The sequence below is a fragment of the Orycteropus afer genome, unplaced genomic scaffold, assembly GCF_000298275.1.
Source record: "Orycteropus afer afer isolate SDZICR_OR568_19922 unplaced genomic scaffold, OryAfe1.0 scaffold00174, whole genome shotgun sequence".
Lineage (NCBI taxonomy): Eukaryota > Metazoa > Chordata > Mammalia > Tubulidentata > Orycteropodidae > Orycteropus > Orycteropus afer.
Window position 1 is genome coordinate 5,423,148 of NW_006921761.1, and position 13,381 is coordinate 5,436,528.

Consider the following 13,381-nt stretch of genomic DNA (forward strand, 5'->3'; position numbering starts at 1 on the left):
GGGGACCGATGCAGGCGGAAGGTGTGATGGGGACCGATGCAGGCGGAAGGTGTGACAGGGACCCTGCAGCCCCAGGCACTGACGAGTGTGGAGGGTGTGCCACACTTTTCCAGCACTGACCTTCGTGTTCCTTGTGCCTGCCCGTGGTGAGCCCACACAGGTGAATGCAGGCCACACTTGGCTGGACTACAGTCTCCTGTTGATCCTGGGGGTGGAGCCGTGTGTTTCCCTCTGTCCCCGCTTCCTGTCTGTGGCTCCGGGGGCCCCACCTCCGTTAGCCGGGACAGTGGTGAGCAGTCCCTGTCTGGGCTCCCGTGTGCTCCTCCACCCCCACCTTCAGCCTTGCACCTTCCTTTGTGTTTTGGGAATTGGCCCATCCAGTGGTCAGGTGGAGAGAAGCACCAAGCACCCTGGGGTCAGAGGTGACGTTTTTCCTGTGCACACCGTCCTGCCCCAAGCTTCTAAGTGTCCAGTGCTACTGCAGAGCTCGCAGGGCAGGGGCTTCCGTCTCCCTCTGGGGTTCTCTGAGCACCAGAGTGCTGAGGGTCATGGGCACTGAGCAGTGCTGTCCCCCGGGGTCACGGCCGGAGTGGGTTCTGAGCACTCTGCTGACCTCCTCTCCTCCCTCCCTCCCTCCTGCCTCCTTGCAGTCTCCCTCCAAGTGGTACTGGAAGCTGGTGCCCGTAAGTGGATGACTGGCCCGCTGCCACCAGCCCATCGTGCCCACTCATTGCTCACTTCCATTGACAACCGCTCGCACCTCCGTCTGTCTCTTCTGTCCACGCTCTGTGTGTTGTTCCTGTGTCTGTGCGCAGCTGTGGCTGCTGCGGGGCCGAGCGGCCATGACGTGGCTTGGGCTTTGCCACATCATGTCACCAACACACAGAGTTTAGTTTTGCCTGACTTTGCAGGTCATTTTAAAGAAAAAGTGTGTGTGTTTCTTCTCCTGGACACTTAATTACTTCTTTCTGCCACCAACATACGCTTCCCTGACGGGACGCCAGCCCATGCTTCCCTTCCGTGACGGGACGCCAGCCCCACACTTCCCTGACATCCTTCCCATAGACACCAGGAGTGAGAAGTGGCCTAGTGTTCTGAATTACCCGAAGCATTGTTCTTCCCGTGCGACCCCCTAACACTGATACTGAGCACGACAGCACTGAGAACTGCAGATGCGACTGTTTGGTTATGGAGGTGACAGATCGTGGGGGCTGTGGGGGTACTTCTCACCCTGGGGTTTCCCAGGGTCTCTCTCTGTCTCTGCTGGCCCCCCTGCCCTCTGGGACGCCCTTCTCCATGGGGTCCCCAGAGTGGAAACAGGCTCCCTTGCTCCGAGGGAAGGGTCGAGTTAGGCCAGCAAGGATGACTGGAGTTCACACTCCGAAAAGCATGAATTTTCACCTAAAAAGAAAATTAAAAAGTGAGCGGGTTCAGCAGCACTGGCGCGGTGCTCAGTGGCCGCGCACCTGCAGGCAGGGCCTGTTGGCAGCAGGGTCTCTGCAGAGAGGCCCGGTGCTCCAGCGTCTTTTAGGATGAGCCTTCACAGCACACGTCTTGTAACGATCTGCACCAGGTTCTTTTCTGACCAGATTATCACCCTGCAGGGAGCGCAGTGGGGCCGGCAGATCAGCAGGCCTATCTCAGCATGTTCTCTTCTGCTTCAGAGCAGACAGACCTTTTTGCTTCTCTTTGAACTATGTTGACGAGAAAGAAGAGGAAAGTGTTGTTAGGATATGTGAGTTCTTGGACCCTACACCAGAGGACTAGATGTTGCCACAGTTCTGAGCGAGGAGGGGCCGTCACGGGCCCACGGAACTTGCTGCCCGGGGGGCGGGGGGGCGTGTCAGATGGGACCTTTGTCTGACGGGCCAGTGTAGCCAAGAACGCCCTTTGCTCAGCTGGTTGATAGCACTGTCCACAAGGGTGCCCAGCAGATAGTTAATGACGAGTACGGAGTGGTGTGGAACAGACGGGCAGGTTCAGAGGTCTTACCTTCAGACCCCCTCCTGGCAGTTTAAAGAGCCTGGTTTACAAGGTGGCTGCTGGCACAGGCTAGCTGGAGCCCCCCAAGTTAGAGGCTGTCTTACTGCCTTGCGATGCCCATCTTCCATCCCTAATCAGACCTCATCTGCTTCACTGCATGCCTGTGGCCGTGTCTGCTGTCTGTCTGGAAGGCTGATCTGGCGCATGCGGTAGCGTCCTGCATGCTGGTGCCCCCGGAGTGTGCACGTGTGGTACAGTATGAGGCGGGCGCGCTGGGAGCCACAGCGGGCACACTGGGGGCTGAGGCGGGCTGCGAGAAACAAGTTAAAGTCCAGTCCAGGGCACGCTCTTGGGACAAAGCAGCCTCGTTCCTAAATTAAGAGAAGGTGTGAGAAGCGTTCCCACTACACCTTGCCGCTGGCTGCTCTGCGCTGTGGGGTTCTCGAGATAGCGACTCTCCCTCAGGTTGAACCTCCCTCGGCCTTGCCCTCCACAGCAGGGCCTCTTAGCCCAGACTGCTGGTTTTCTGACCAGTTAGTGTTGGGTGTTTTCTTCCCTGGAGGAGATGTGGCCTACGGGGAAGTGCTGTGCTGAGACGCTGTCTCGTGGCCAGTACAGCGGGCCGTGGACCCCTCGGACGTGGAGCAGAGGCACCTTCCTCGCCATGGGGATGCCTGGTGGCTGCAGTGGCATACAACCAGGAAGGAAGCCAGGCCTCGGAGAGCTTGGAGTCCGTAACTGCAGGGGCAGCCACCAGGGAGACCGTGGCTGCACAGAGCCCCTGGCCCGGCTTCCTTTCCTGCAGCTCCGCTGGTGTTCTCACACAGTGTGTCTCACCCGCTTTCTGAGGCCTCAAGCTGTCTGGGGGCCGTCTCCGTCTCCACGCAGTAGGCAGTGCCGAGCACCTTCAGAAAACGGGCAACCGCTTGGCTTCCGAGAGCAGGACGCTCGGCATTTAACTTGTTTCTCCTTAGCGTGTAGCGTGTCGGCTTCTGTAGCTTAGGCGTGTGTTCTACCCCGGCCGCGTGGGCCTGCCTCCATGGTAGTGTCAGGCCTTGGCTCGCCAGCGCCTGTCCCTTCCTGGTGCAGCCTCAAAGCCGTTCTGTTGTACCCGACCCCCTGAGCCTTGCCATGTGTGTGCCAGGCACAGGACGTGATCTGGCGCTTTAAGCCCTTTCTAGACATTGTCTGGTGGGCCTCTCTGAACTCTCGATATAACAGCATGCCTATCACGCACATGGTGGCCGGGACGCGCCTTGTGTAGCCACCGTTTTCCTTCTGTTGACTGCAGGTCCGCTACCGACGGGAGCACCTCCCCAGTAGGCAGCTACCCCACTTCCCGTTGCTGGAGGACCTGATGAAGGGCGGCAGCAACGGCGCCGCCATCTTGGCGGTGATTCACTATTACTGCCCAGAGCAGATGAAGCTGGATGGTGAGTGACTGCTGCCCCGGACCGGGCCTGGAGGTCGCCCTTCACAAAGGCAGCCCTAACCCCGTCTCCAGCCAGCACTTTGGCATGCAGAGACAATACAGTGGGGGTGACAGGCTTATACTAGACGGAGCCCTGGTGGCACAAATGGTTCAGCGCTTGGCTGCTAACCCAGAGGTTGGCTGTTCAAACCCACTCAGTGGCTCTTCAAAAGGAAGGCCTGGTGATTTGCTTCTGTACAGATGGTGGCCTGGGAGACCCTGTGGGCAGTCCGTCCTCTAGGGGCGCTGTGGGTCAGAATGGACTCCACGGCGGTGGGTGTGGTTTGGGCTTTGCTTCCCTGAAGATTGACAGCCTTGGAGACCCCGTGGGCAGTTTCACTCTGTCCTCTAGGGGCGCTGTGGGTCAGAATCGACTTGAGAGCACCTAACAACCACAACATACTTCGGTTTAAGCTGCATTTTGTCTAATGGCAGAATTGTACTTTGAAAGTGTTGTTAAAACATTTGTGACATTATGTGTGTCCCAGGATGCTGAGGAATTTGGCTGTAAACCCTAATAGGACTGAGTGAAAACAGCTGGAATGTGGTTTGGGGCTGGGAAAATTAACACATACTTCATCTTTACAGACCATTGAGGATGCTTGTCTGCGTGGCGTGCTGGGTGAGGGGGTGGCTCCATGCAGCAGTGGACGCGTGGCACAGGGACTGGGGACATGCATGTGGTGGGGAGCGGCCAGACTTGGGTCCCACCTGTGGACCATTGCTGCTGGGTGGGAGGCCCAGGGGGGTGAGCTAGGGCTGCTCTGCTCCTGCTCCAGGTTACGGTGTCCGCAGCAGCACCGTGGGGGACCTGCGGGACCAGCAGCCCCCAGGAGGGGAGCCTGTGCAAATCAGAAGCCACAGAAGGCAGCGTGCGATGGGGCAGCAGGAAGTTAACGTACACTCGTCTGGGGGGCATGCCGGGGGGGTGGAATGCGGGGAGCTGGGGGCATTGAGTGCAGCCTGGAGTCGCTCCTCTGTTGTCCATCTCAGCACCTTCCTTGCATGGTGCTGTCTTCCACCTCCCAGTTCATGGTTCAGGTCCTCCTCCGTCGTACCCAGTCTGCCTTCTGACCCGCCCCTGGGGAATGCCAGAGAGGAGACTGACCAGGGAGCCAGACGAGCAGCTCACGGAGGTGTCAGGACGCAGAGGCTTGCTACCTCCCAGCTTCCAGGTGAACTAAGAGACAGCAGGTGCGGGGAGAGCTGGTCAGAGGCACGCTCCTGCCACACACCACAGGGCGGGTTCACAACACATGGACATCTCCCGTGGCCACAGAAGCTGGCATCTGAGATGACAGGTGTGGCCCAGTGCACCATGCTTCAGGACTAGGCTTTACCTTCAAATAAATGGACGTGGAGACATTTACAGAGAACGGACGTGTCAGGGTGCTGTCCCCACGGCACCGGAGAACTGCTCCTTTCCTGGCAACTCAGTACCCACAGGCTGCTGCCTCCCCCACACATCCAGGGTCTTTATTGCTTCAAGCCCAGGGAAGACACCCCCCCCAAGTGTTTGATGAATCAAAGAAGAGACGGGGTGTTTGGTGCATTGTGAGCTCAAGGGCGTGTCCCACCGTCGGTAGTGGTTCGGGGCCAGAGTGCCCAGGAAGTGTCTGCAGGGTAGTGGGCAGGTGACACACATCGCACAACCTGTGGGGCCCTGCTGAGTAAGTGTGCAGAGGGAAGTCAGTCCAGAAAGTTGCAGACGGTAGTGCGCTGTGTACGTCTAGGAAAGCAAGCAGGGAGACCCGAAGCAAGGCCGGGGGAGGTTGAAGGCAGCACAGGTGCTTCCTCCTCGACTCGGAACTGACAGGAACCACGAGCCCGTCTCAGCTGAAGCAAGGACACCGCCGTCACTGACACAGTCTGTCCTCTGATGAGAAGGCCGGCCAGCATGGTGGACACCAGCCTGAGCAGGAGGGCATGGCACCCGGCCCGGAGCCAGGACCGTGGTGCAGGGCAGCGTGTGCTGGGGCCCCGTCGGCCCTGGCTGGGCAGTGAGGTGCCCTCGCCCAGGGACGTGTCGTCTGGAGAAACCAGCAGACGGGCTCTGGCCTCAGACACCTGCCCCCCCGAGGAGGTGGCAGTGGCGGGTGAGGTGATACCCTGGGCCCAGGGCACCTCTGCCTGTTCCCCCACCCAGGAAGCCGCCTTCCTGCTCTCGGTGTCCACGGTGCTGATGCACCTCTGGAGGGCACTCGCGGCAGAGCTGCCCGGGAGGCAGTGGCCCCCTGCCTCTGGCCACAGTGAAGCCTGCCTCGCCGTGGCTCAGCTGGAGATGAAGACCTGTGAGTGGCCAGAGGACAGCCTGGTCAGCAGGAGCCCTGAGGACACAGCCTGTGGACAGGACACGTGGTGCGGCAGGCCAGGCAGGAAATGGTGCCTGTGGGACCAGTCGATGTGCGAGCGCACGACAGACCAGAGCCCAGTCTGGGAAGGCGTGGAGAAGGCGGAAGGAGAGTGGACCACGACTGTGTCCCAGAGGACGGTGTGCCGTCAGAGACCACGCTCCCACGTTGCTGCCAGAGGCAGACAGGCCTGGGGCCCGAGTGACGCAGGCCTGGCAGCGAGAGGACAGCGTGGCCAAGCCTGCAGGCGCCTGTCGGCCTGGGACACCGTCAGCAAGGGCAGGGCGTGAAGGAGTTCTTCAGAAGCTCCAGGGCTCAGGAGGCACAGCCCGCAGCCTTCCTGAGGCCGTGAGGATGGGCCCAGCAGAACACCTGGGGACCCCCAAAGGCAGGGGAGGAGGGCGCCGGCCCAGAGCAGAGGCTGTCCAAGGAAACAAAGGGGTGAGAAGATGAGGCAGTGTTCAGTCGAGAGGAGCAGAGTCGTCCTGGCCACGTCAGCAGAGGTGCTCTGCGGCTATGTGACATCCGCCTTGCTCTGCAGTTAACCCACAGCCTGTGGGGCCGACAGCAGGGCTGCCTCTCAGTGGCCGGGCAGGGTGGGGCATGTCTCTAGGAGGCTGGGGGTGGGCAGAGGATGGCAGTGTCGCTTAACCAGCCTGTTTCGTCCTGTGGCAAAGTTGTTCAAGAGTCTCTCCTGCTGCTGTGACAGAAACACCACGGTGGGCGGCAGGATCGAAAGGCTCCTGGTTCAAGTCCAGGAGCTGCAGATAAAGACCCTGCCAATTGCGCAATCCGGAACATGCCAGAAAGCTAGAGACCTTTCTCAAAGCTTCTCCTGTCTGGAAGCAGCCACGCCCCAAAGACAGCTCCCTTTCCCCTGATTAACATCTCAGAGCAGATTCACCATGGAGGTGATTACAGTCTCATCATGGGGAGTAACTACATCCAACTGCCCGGCCACTCCCAAACGTGGCCCAGCCAAACGGACACACAACTGCTATAAAGAGCTTTTGATAAATTCAATAGCATGAATTAATACAGTGAAAAATTTGAAGTTTTAGAGAATGTGCAAAACTAAGTTGTTACTTTAAATGACAGTAAAATAGGCCTCTGAAGAGGCTGATTAGGAGAGAATGCTGGCAGAGAACAGGAGGATAGCTGTACAGCTCTGAAAAACCCCACAAAACCCAGACTCACTGCCATGAAGTCGATTCCAACTCACGGCGCCCCCAGAGGACCCAGAGGACAGTGGAACTGCCCAGAGGGTCGTCTGTACAGAAGCAGCCCTCATTGCTCCCGCCGAGCGGCTGGTGGGTCCAGACTGCCAGCCTTGCAGTAAGCTGCCAAGTGTTTTCACCGCTGCACCACTAGCAGACACGAAAACAAGTAACGAGGAAAACGCTTTGAGCATCTGTGCACGTAGCATTTGAACTGTTAGATGACGTGGAAAATTGGCTGTCAAACCAAAAAGAGACAAGAAACTAGAAAGACCCCTCAGTACACTGTTGGCAGGCATCCCCGGGAAGCAGGGTCCATGCAGTCGGACTCTTGCACTGCAGAGTCTGTGCAGACCTTCCCGACCTGGCTGCTCCGTGCTGTGTAAACCCGTCCACAGAGCTGACGAGAGGGCGTGTGTCTGACTCTTCTCAGGAGACTGTCACCTTAGCCACAGAGCTGGCTGTGAGAGAACAGTCCAATGAGTCTGTGGGGCTCTGGGCACATGGCCATGCTGGGAGGCTCACTGCCCAGTGGTGATGGGGCCCTTCTCTTAGCGTGACTTGACCCGATCTGGTGAGGTGGCCTGCTCCCAGTGGCAGCAGAGACCTGGTTCCCAGTGGGGCACACTGGAGCTGCCCCTGAGCATCTCGACCAGGGCAACCTGGTAGCTGCAGGGAGGAGCCCCAGGTAGTGGTGGCGGCCACGCTGTACGTGACGGCTCATGTGACTGTTTCTCAAAGGAAGGCTCCCGTCAGGACACAGCAGATGCTGTCGGGTATGTGGGGTCTTTCAGCAACAGCACTGTGAGCCCCACAGGAAGCTTGTAAACCCTCCACAGCAGGCGGGGGGACCCTGCAGTGGGTGGGGGGGACCCCGTGGCAGGCGGAGGAGGACCCCGCAGCAGGCGGAGGGGCACTGTGAAGCCATATGCTCAGATACCAGGAGTCAGCATCCCAGATACTGAGCAGTTGCCCAGGTGGCCCTGGAGACTTATGACCAGTCCAGCAATAACCTCACAGGAGTTGACAAGATCATGTAAGCAGTTCACGTGGAGGAGGGCGGGCTGACAGGTCAGCCCGGTTCTGAGAGCACTCTGCTCTGCTCTCATCTTAAACTTACGGTGGCGTGTGTGAGGGTCCTGCAGGCTTCACCCAGGCTCCGGTGGCTGCGTCTGGTCATGTGGACGCCACCTTCTCTGTCCTCCTGACTTGGTGCACCCACACCTTCTCCTGCACAGCAGAGATCTGACACTGAGACACCAGTTGGCCGCCACTCTGCATCTTGTGTGTCGTCCCACCCCGTCCTTCGTGGTTCCCAGTCCGGGGTCCCTCATTGTGCAGAGTTGATGTCTCCTGGTTCCCTTCCGCCAGGACCAGCCTCTCAGCCTTCCCGTCTTCCTTGGCCAGCCATACTGGAGAGTGAGGCAGCTGGTCTGTGGCTGGCCCTGCTCTGGGCTTGTCCCACATGTGCTCAGGAGGAGATACCGTTGTGCTTCTTGAGCTCCTCACGCCTTGCCTGTTGCCCAGTGCATCCTGGCAGGAGGCGCATGGCGTCTGCTGCTGGTGCCAGTGCTGACTGCTGGTGGATGGCATCTGCTGGCTTCTCTGCTGTGCCATGGCTGTGTCTTGCTTTGTCATTATAATGAGCTGGTACTTTGTGGGGAGACACCTGGAGACGAGGTAAAGACTTTTGCCTCCATTGCTAGTTTGGGCACCGTCACCTGCTTTACACGTCTTAGTGCCCCTGAAAGGAAGAGCTTTGTGTCAGGGAGGCCCAGGGAGCCTTGCTTTTTCAGTGGCTTACCATCCAGTGCCGTCACTGTTCATTGTGTCGCCTGACTTGGTTTTGAGGGGTGAGGTGAAGGACCAGCTCCACAAACACCAAGCTGCTTCCTTCCTGTCAGCCGACATGGGCTTCAGTCTGTCTGCTTCAGGGGTGGTCAGTGGACTGGAGACAGAGCTGAGACCAGAGGCCTCTGTGTGGGAGCCTCAGGTCACAGAGGAGGCAGCAGGGACAGCTGGCCATCTGCAGGGGACACAGCATAGCCCTTACCCCAGGTGGTGAGGGACCGGAATCTGCGATGCAGCATTTAGAAACTTTGAGGAGAAAGTAGAGGAAGTTATCTTGTGGGATGACGGTCTTGGTTGGACAACTTAAATTACAAACAAGCAGAAATAATTGAAAAGACTGTTGAACTTAACTGGGTGAAAAGGTAAAAATTGTTCTGTGACCAAAAAAATACCTCAAAGAGAAGGCCCCTAAGAAGAGGGGTTTGCAGCAAACGTGGGCTGCGTTCTTCCGTAATCCCGACCCCCGTGAGCTCGGTGTGTAAGAGTCCCTGCAGGTGAGCACACCACAAGCAAGGACACGCTGGCTCAGATGGGGTCTCTCAGCTGCCCGAGTGTGGGGTCCCGGCAGGGGCTGTGGGGGCTGCCAGAGGGATCGGGGAACAGCCCCCGGTCAGAGGACAGCGATGCGACCCCCCCGGAGCGTGCAGACGAGAGGAGCACAGAGCGCGTGATGAGGTCAGGCTGTTGGCGGGTGTGTCTTCCAGCTCAGGCCAGCTTAGAACGGGCAGCGCTTACGTAAACGCAGGCTGCGAGAGGACAGGTGGGGTTGGTATCTCGTGCATGGAAAACAAAGCCAAGACGACATTCCGGGGTTTAGGGGTACGGTACTTAGGGGCACACACACAGCATGTGTGATGAAACATCCCCACAAAGAGCAGCATCCTCACCCCTCTAGGACGCAGGTCACCTTGGGCAAGGGCGAGACGCCACCCTGTTGGTGATAGTTTATTTCTTAGAGACAAGATCTGAGACAGACACGTGTGTGGTGTGTGTCCCGTCCAGTCTCCTTTGGATAGCACACACTGGAATCTGGGAACCAGTATCAAGTCCCTGCGGTTCTGAGCCGACAGGTCTTTCTTGAGAATTGGTGGTGCCATGGAAGACCTTTGGCACAGACTTTGTCAGTGATGCTCGGGACTGGGAACCTGAGCATACCTCCTAACCTTCCCAGGAAGGAGTTTTTTCCTGGAAATACAATGTATTTGGAATCAGTTACATTTCTTAGGTTTTGTTGTTTTGGTTTGTGTATACTTAGGGCAGGACTGTCAGTCTTCAGTCCAGCTGTGCCTGATTGGTCCTGAGCTCTGGCCTGCTGTCCTCCGGTGGCCTGGGCATCCTAGCTCCATGTGGCCTCTTGCAAGTGAGGGTGCCAAGTGCCCTGCAGGCAGCAGCTGAGCTGACAATGGCCCTCCTCGGGGCGTCAGCATTGCCGTGCAGTCACCCTGAGTTTGTTCTTGGCGATGGCCGTTTCTCCCTGGGTGGCTTGAGTGAACAGACATGCTCTATTTTCTGCATTTCCCTGTGCCTCCTGCCCTGTCAACATGTAAAGAACCCCTGCCAAGGGTTGCCAACAGGAAGGAAATAGCAGGACACCCTGGACCTCCATGAAGTACGGCCCCTTTACCTCAAGGGTGGTTTCCCGTCCACCTTGGAAGCTCAGTCTTCCATGTCTTAGATGTTAACTACAGTTGACTCAGATCCTCCACGTTGTTTATTGCCATTTTTTCCTGCATGCTCTCCTCCCCAGTTAGAGCCATGGGTAGCACTTCCTGTCACCTCTCCCCACTTGGAGCCGTGGGTAGCACTTCCTGTCACCTCTCCCCACTTGGAGCCGTGCGTATGTCATCTTTCAGTCCCTCAGTGGTGTGAGTGCTGCCCCCAGCTTCACTGAGAAGTTTCTGTGTTTGGATTGGTCTCTGCTGCTTGGAGGCGGACTGTCTGTAACGAGCCGTATTTCTGTTGTCAGATATATGCTTGAAGGAGGTGCCGACGATGGCGGACAGTCTGTACAACATTCGGCTTCTGAGAGAATTCTCAAATGAGTACCTGAACAAGTGCTTCTACCTGACCCTGGAGGACATGCTGTACGCCCCCCTGGTGCTGAAGGTACGCCAGCTCTGACACCGCAGCCCCCAGACGTGGCGAGCCAGCTGCTCACAGGCCTGTCCCTCTCTTTCCAGCCGAATGTCATGGTCTTCATCGCTGAGCTCTTCTGGTGGGTTGAGAACGTCAAGCCAGACTTTGTTCAGCCCAGGGACACTCAGGAGCTGAAAGACGGTGAGTGCCACCCTTGCCCAGCTGTGCCCACGAGGACTGCCATGCACACGCCTCAGTGATGGTGTGCTGGTGTGGGGACACAGAGGCCTGCAGCTTGGCTTGGTGGCCTGTCTGACCCTTTCACCATGTCCACTGAGGACTGCTCCCCGAGCTCCTGGGCCCAGGTCCTGAGGGCGGGCCTGGCACCAGGACTCGGAACCGCCTGGGTCAGGAGCATGGCTCTTCTGTGCCGCTGCTTACTGTCTGCGGTGCCCTACCCCCAAACAAGGCTAAGCTGAATGGCCCTTTGCTCTGCTTACCACAGAGGGAAGTGACCCCCGGCATCGGGGATCTGGGAAGATGACAGGGAGAGAATGGCAGGCAACGTCTTTGTGATTTCAAGTTGTTAAATGACTTTTTATAAAGAACATAAAAGCACTTCAGCTGCAAAAGAAAAGGTGGATAAAGTTGGCCACATTAAAATCAAGACTTGATTTTCCATCCAAAGTAAATAAATAAAACCTAATTGGGGGGCAGGTAGGTGTCTACGAGGCACACACCTAGTATCCAGGTACACTAAGAGCCGTTTCACGCCAGTGAGAAAAGGGAAGGGAAACTAGGAAAGCGAGTGGTGGCCTTGAGCAGGCCCTTCCTGCAGGAGCTCAGCATGCCCAGCACCAGCACACTCGGACGGGGCCCCACCTCACTGGTGATCAGGACCGTGCAGAGGAAAGCAGACACGCAGTCACACGTGTGTACACTCACCACACTGGCACACATTCGAAACACAACAGCCACAAACTCATGGTGCCAGGGGCTGGGGACACTGTCAGCGGGGCCAGCACTGGGATGCACCTGCCTGCTGGCACCAGTGTGGATCGGGATGCCCTCTCTGGAGAACTCTAGGGCATGTCCTACTCATGTTTCAGGTCCTGACCCCCACAAGCCCATTCCTGCTGTGTGTGCCCAGTGCATCCCTGAGTGTGTCCCCAGGGGAGCTAGGTGTGCTTGGTCAGGAGACGGGAAGGGAGGCTAACACCGCTCTGTTGCTGAGGTTAAAACCAAGGCTTCCCAGGAGCCACCTGCAGGTGAAGGTGAGCTGCGGGGTGTGGAGCGGTGAGGTGCCGTGCAGCAGTGAAACGGGCCACAGCTGCCTGGCAGGGAGAGTCGCAGTGAACGGGGAGGCTGGAAGCAGCAGCCTGGCTTCTGGGTGCGAACGGAGACAGGCAGGAGAGGACCAGGTCAGAGGGGCGCCTGAGGGGCGCCTGCGGGTCGGCCTCACTCTGGGGCCTAGGTGGTGCTTTCCATGGGTTTTGCATTGTAATTATTTGTCAAAGTCCGTGTTGTTTGGTACAGTTTCTACATCTGTATTAAATCTCACAATTAAGGAAGAACAGGCCGGCAGGTTCGGAAGGTGCTGGCTTACCGCGCTGTTTGACCGTTTCAGGTTGACTGGCGTTCCTCCCGGCGGGGGCAGTGCCTGTCCCCACACGCTCCCTCTCCTTCCCCGCCCGTCTCCCATGCACATTGCTGCATCATCTCACCAGAAATAGTGCCCTTGCTGCTAAATCTGTCTGCTGCACGTGGGTCCAGCTGAGCCCTGCGTCAGGGCTGTCGCAGGAAACGGTGAAGCTGTGAGAGCCTGAACCTGTAGGGCCGGCCTTGGCTGTCCTGGCCTCCCCGTCCCCACCTCGACAGGCGCAGTCTCACCACATCTCTGTCACTCCCGTTCCTAGGAGATACTTGTGCTTTCCTTCTCTCACAGGTTCCGGCTTTCGTAGGTTTCTCAGTGTTCTGTTTGTTTCTCATGATTTGCCGTCCTTGCTGCTTTCATGGTGAGACAGGCCGGTGGTTTCCTGCCTCAGTTGTCACAGCGACCTCTCCACCTCTGTCTCCTTCTGCTCACCCCGACGTCTCGTTCCACGGCCCTTTGGTGCCCTGCTGCTGGCAGATCCCTGCAGCCCAGTACCTGCAGCCACTTCACTGCCGGAGCGCTCCTGGAGCACGAAAGGCCTCCTGGAGCCCGGCTAGCCACGTCCCCACGGCGTTCGCGTCAGCCCGCCCACGTCCCCACGGCACGGCGCTCGCGTCAGCCCGCCCATGTTTCCACGGCGCTCGCGTCAGCCCGCCCACGTCCCCACGGCACGGCGCTCGCGTCAGCCCGCCCACGTCCCCACAGCACTCGCGTCAGCCCACCCACGGCCCCACGGCGCGGCACTCGTGTCAGCCTGCCCACGTCCCCACAGCACAGC

General features: G+C 58.3%; 1 protein-coding gene across 1 annotated transcript in view; it reads left to right on the forward strand.

The window, feature by feature from the left end:
* The window catches only part of CAMSAP1 (calmodulin regulated spectrin associated protein 1), a 29,497-nt gene that overhangs the window by 1,866 nt on the left and 14,250 nt on the right, over positions 1-13,381 (forward strand). The window contains exons 2-5 of the mRNA XM_007946939.1: positions 651-683; positions 3,275-3,416; positions 10,840-10,979; positions 11,054-11,150. Of these exons, the coding sequence (XP_007945130.1) occupies positions 651-683; positions 3,275-3,416; positions 10,840-10,979; positions 11,054-11,150 (412 nt within the window). The remainder of the gene's footprint in view (positions 1-650; positions 684-3,274; positions 3,417-10,839; positions 10,980-11,053; positions 11,151-13,381) is intronic.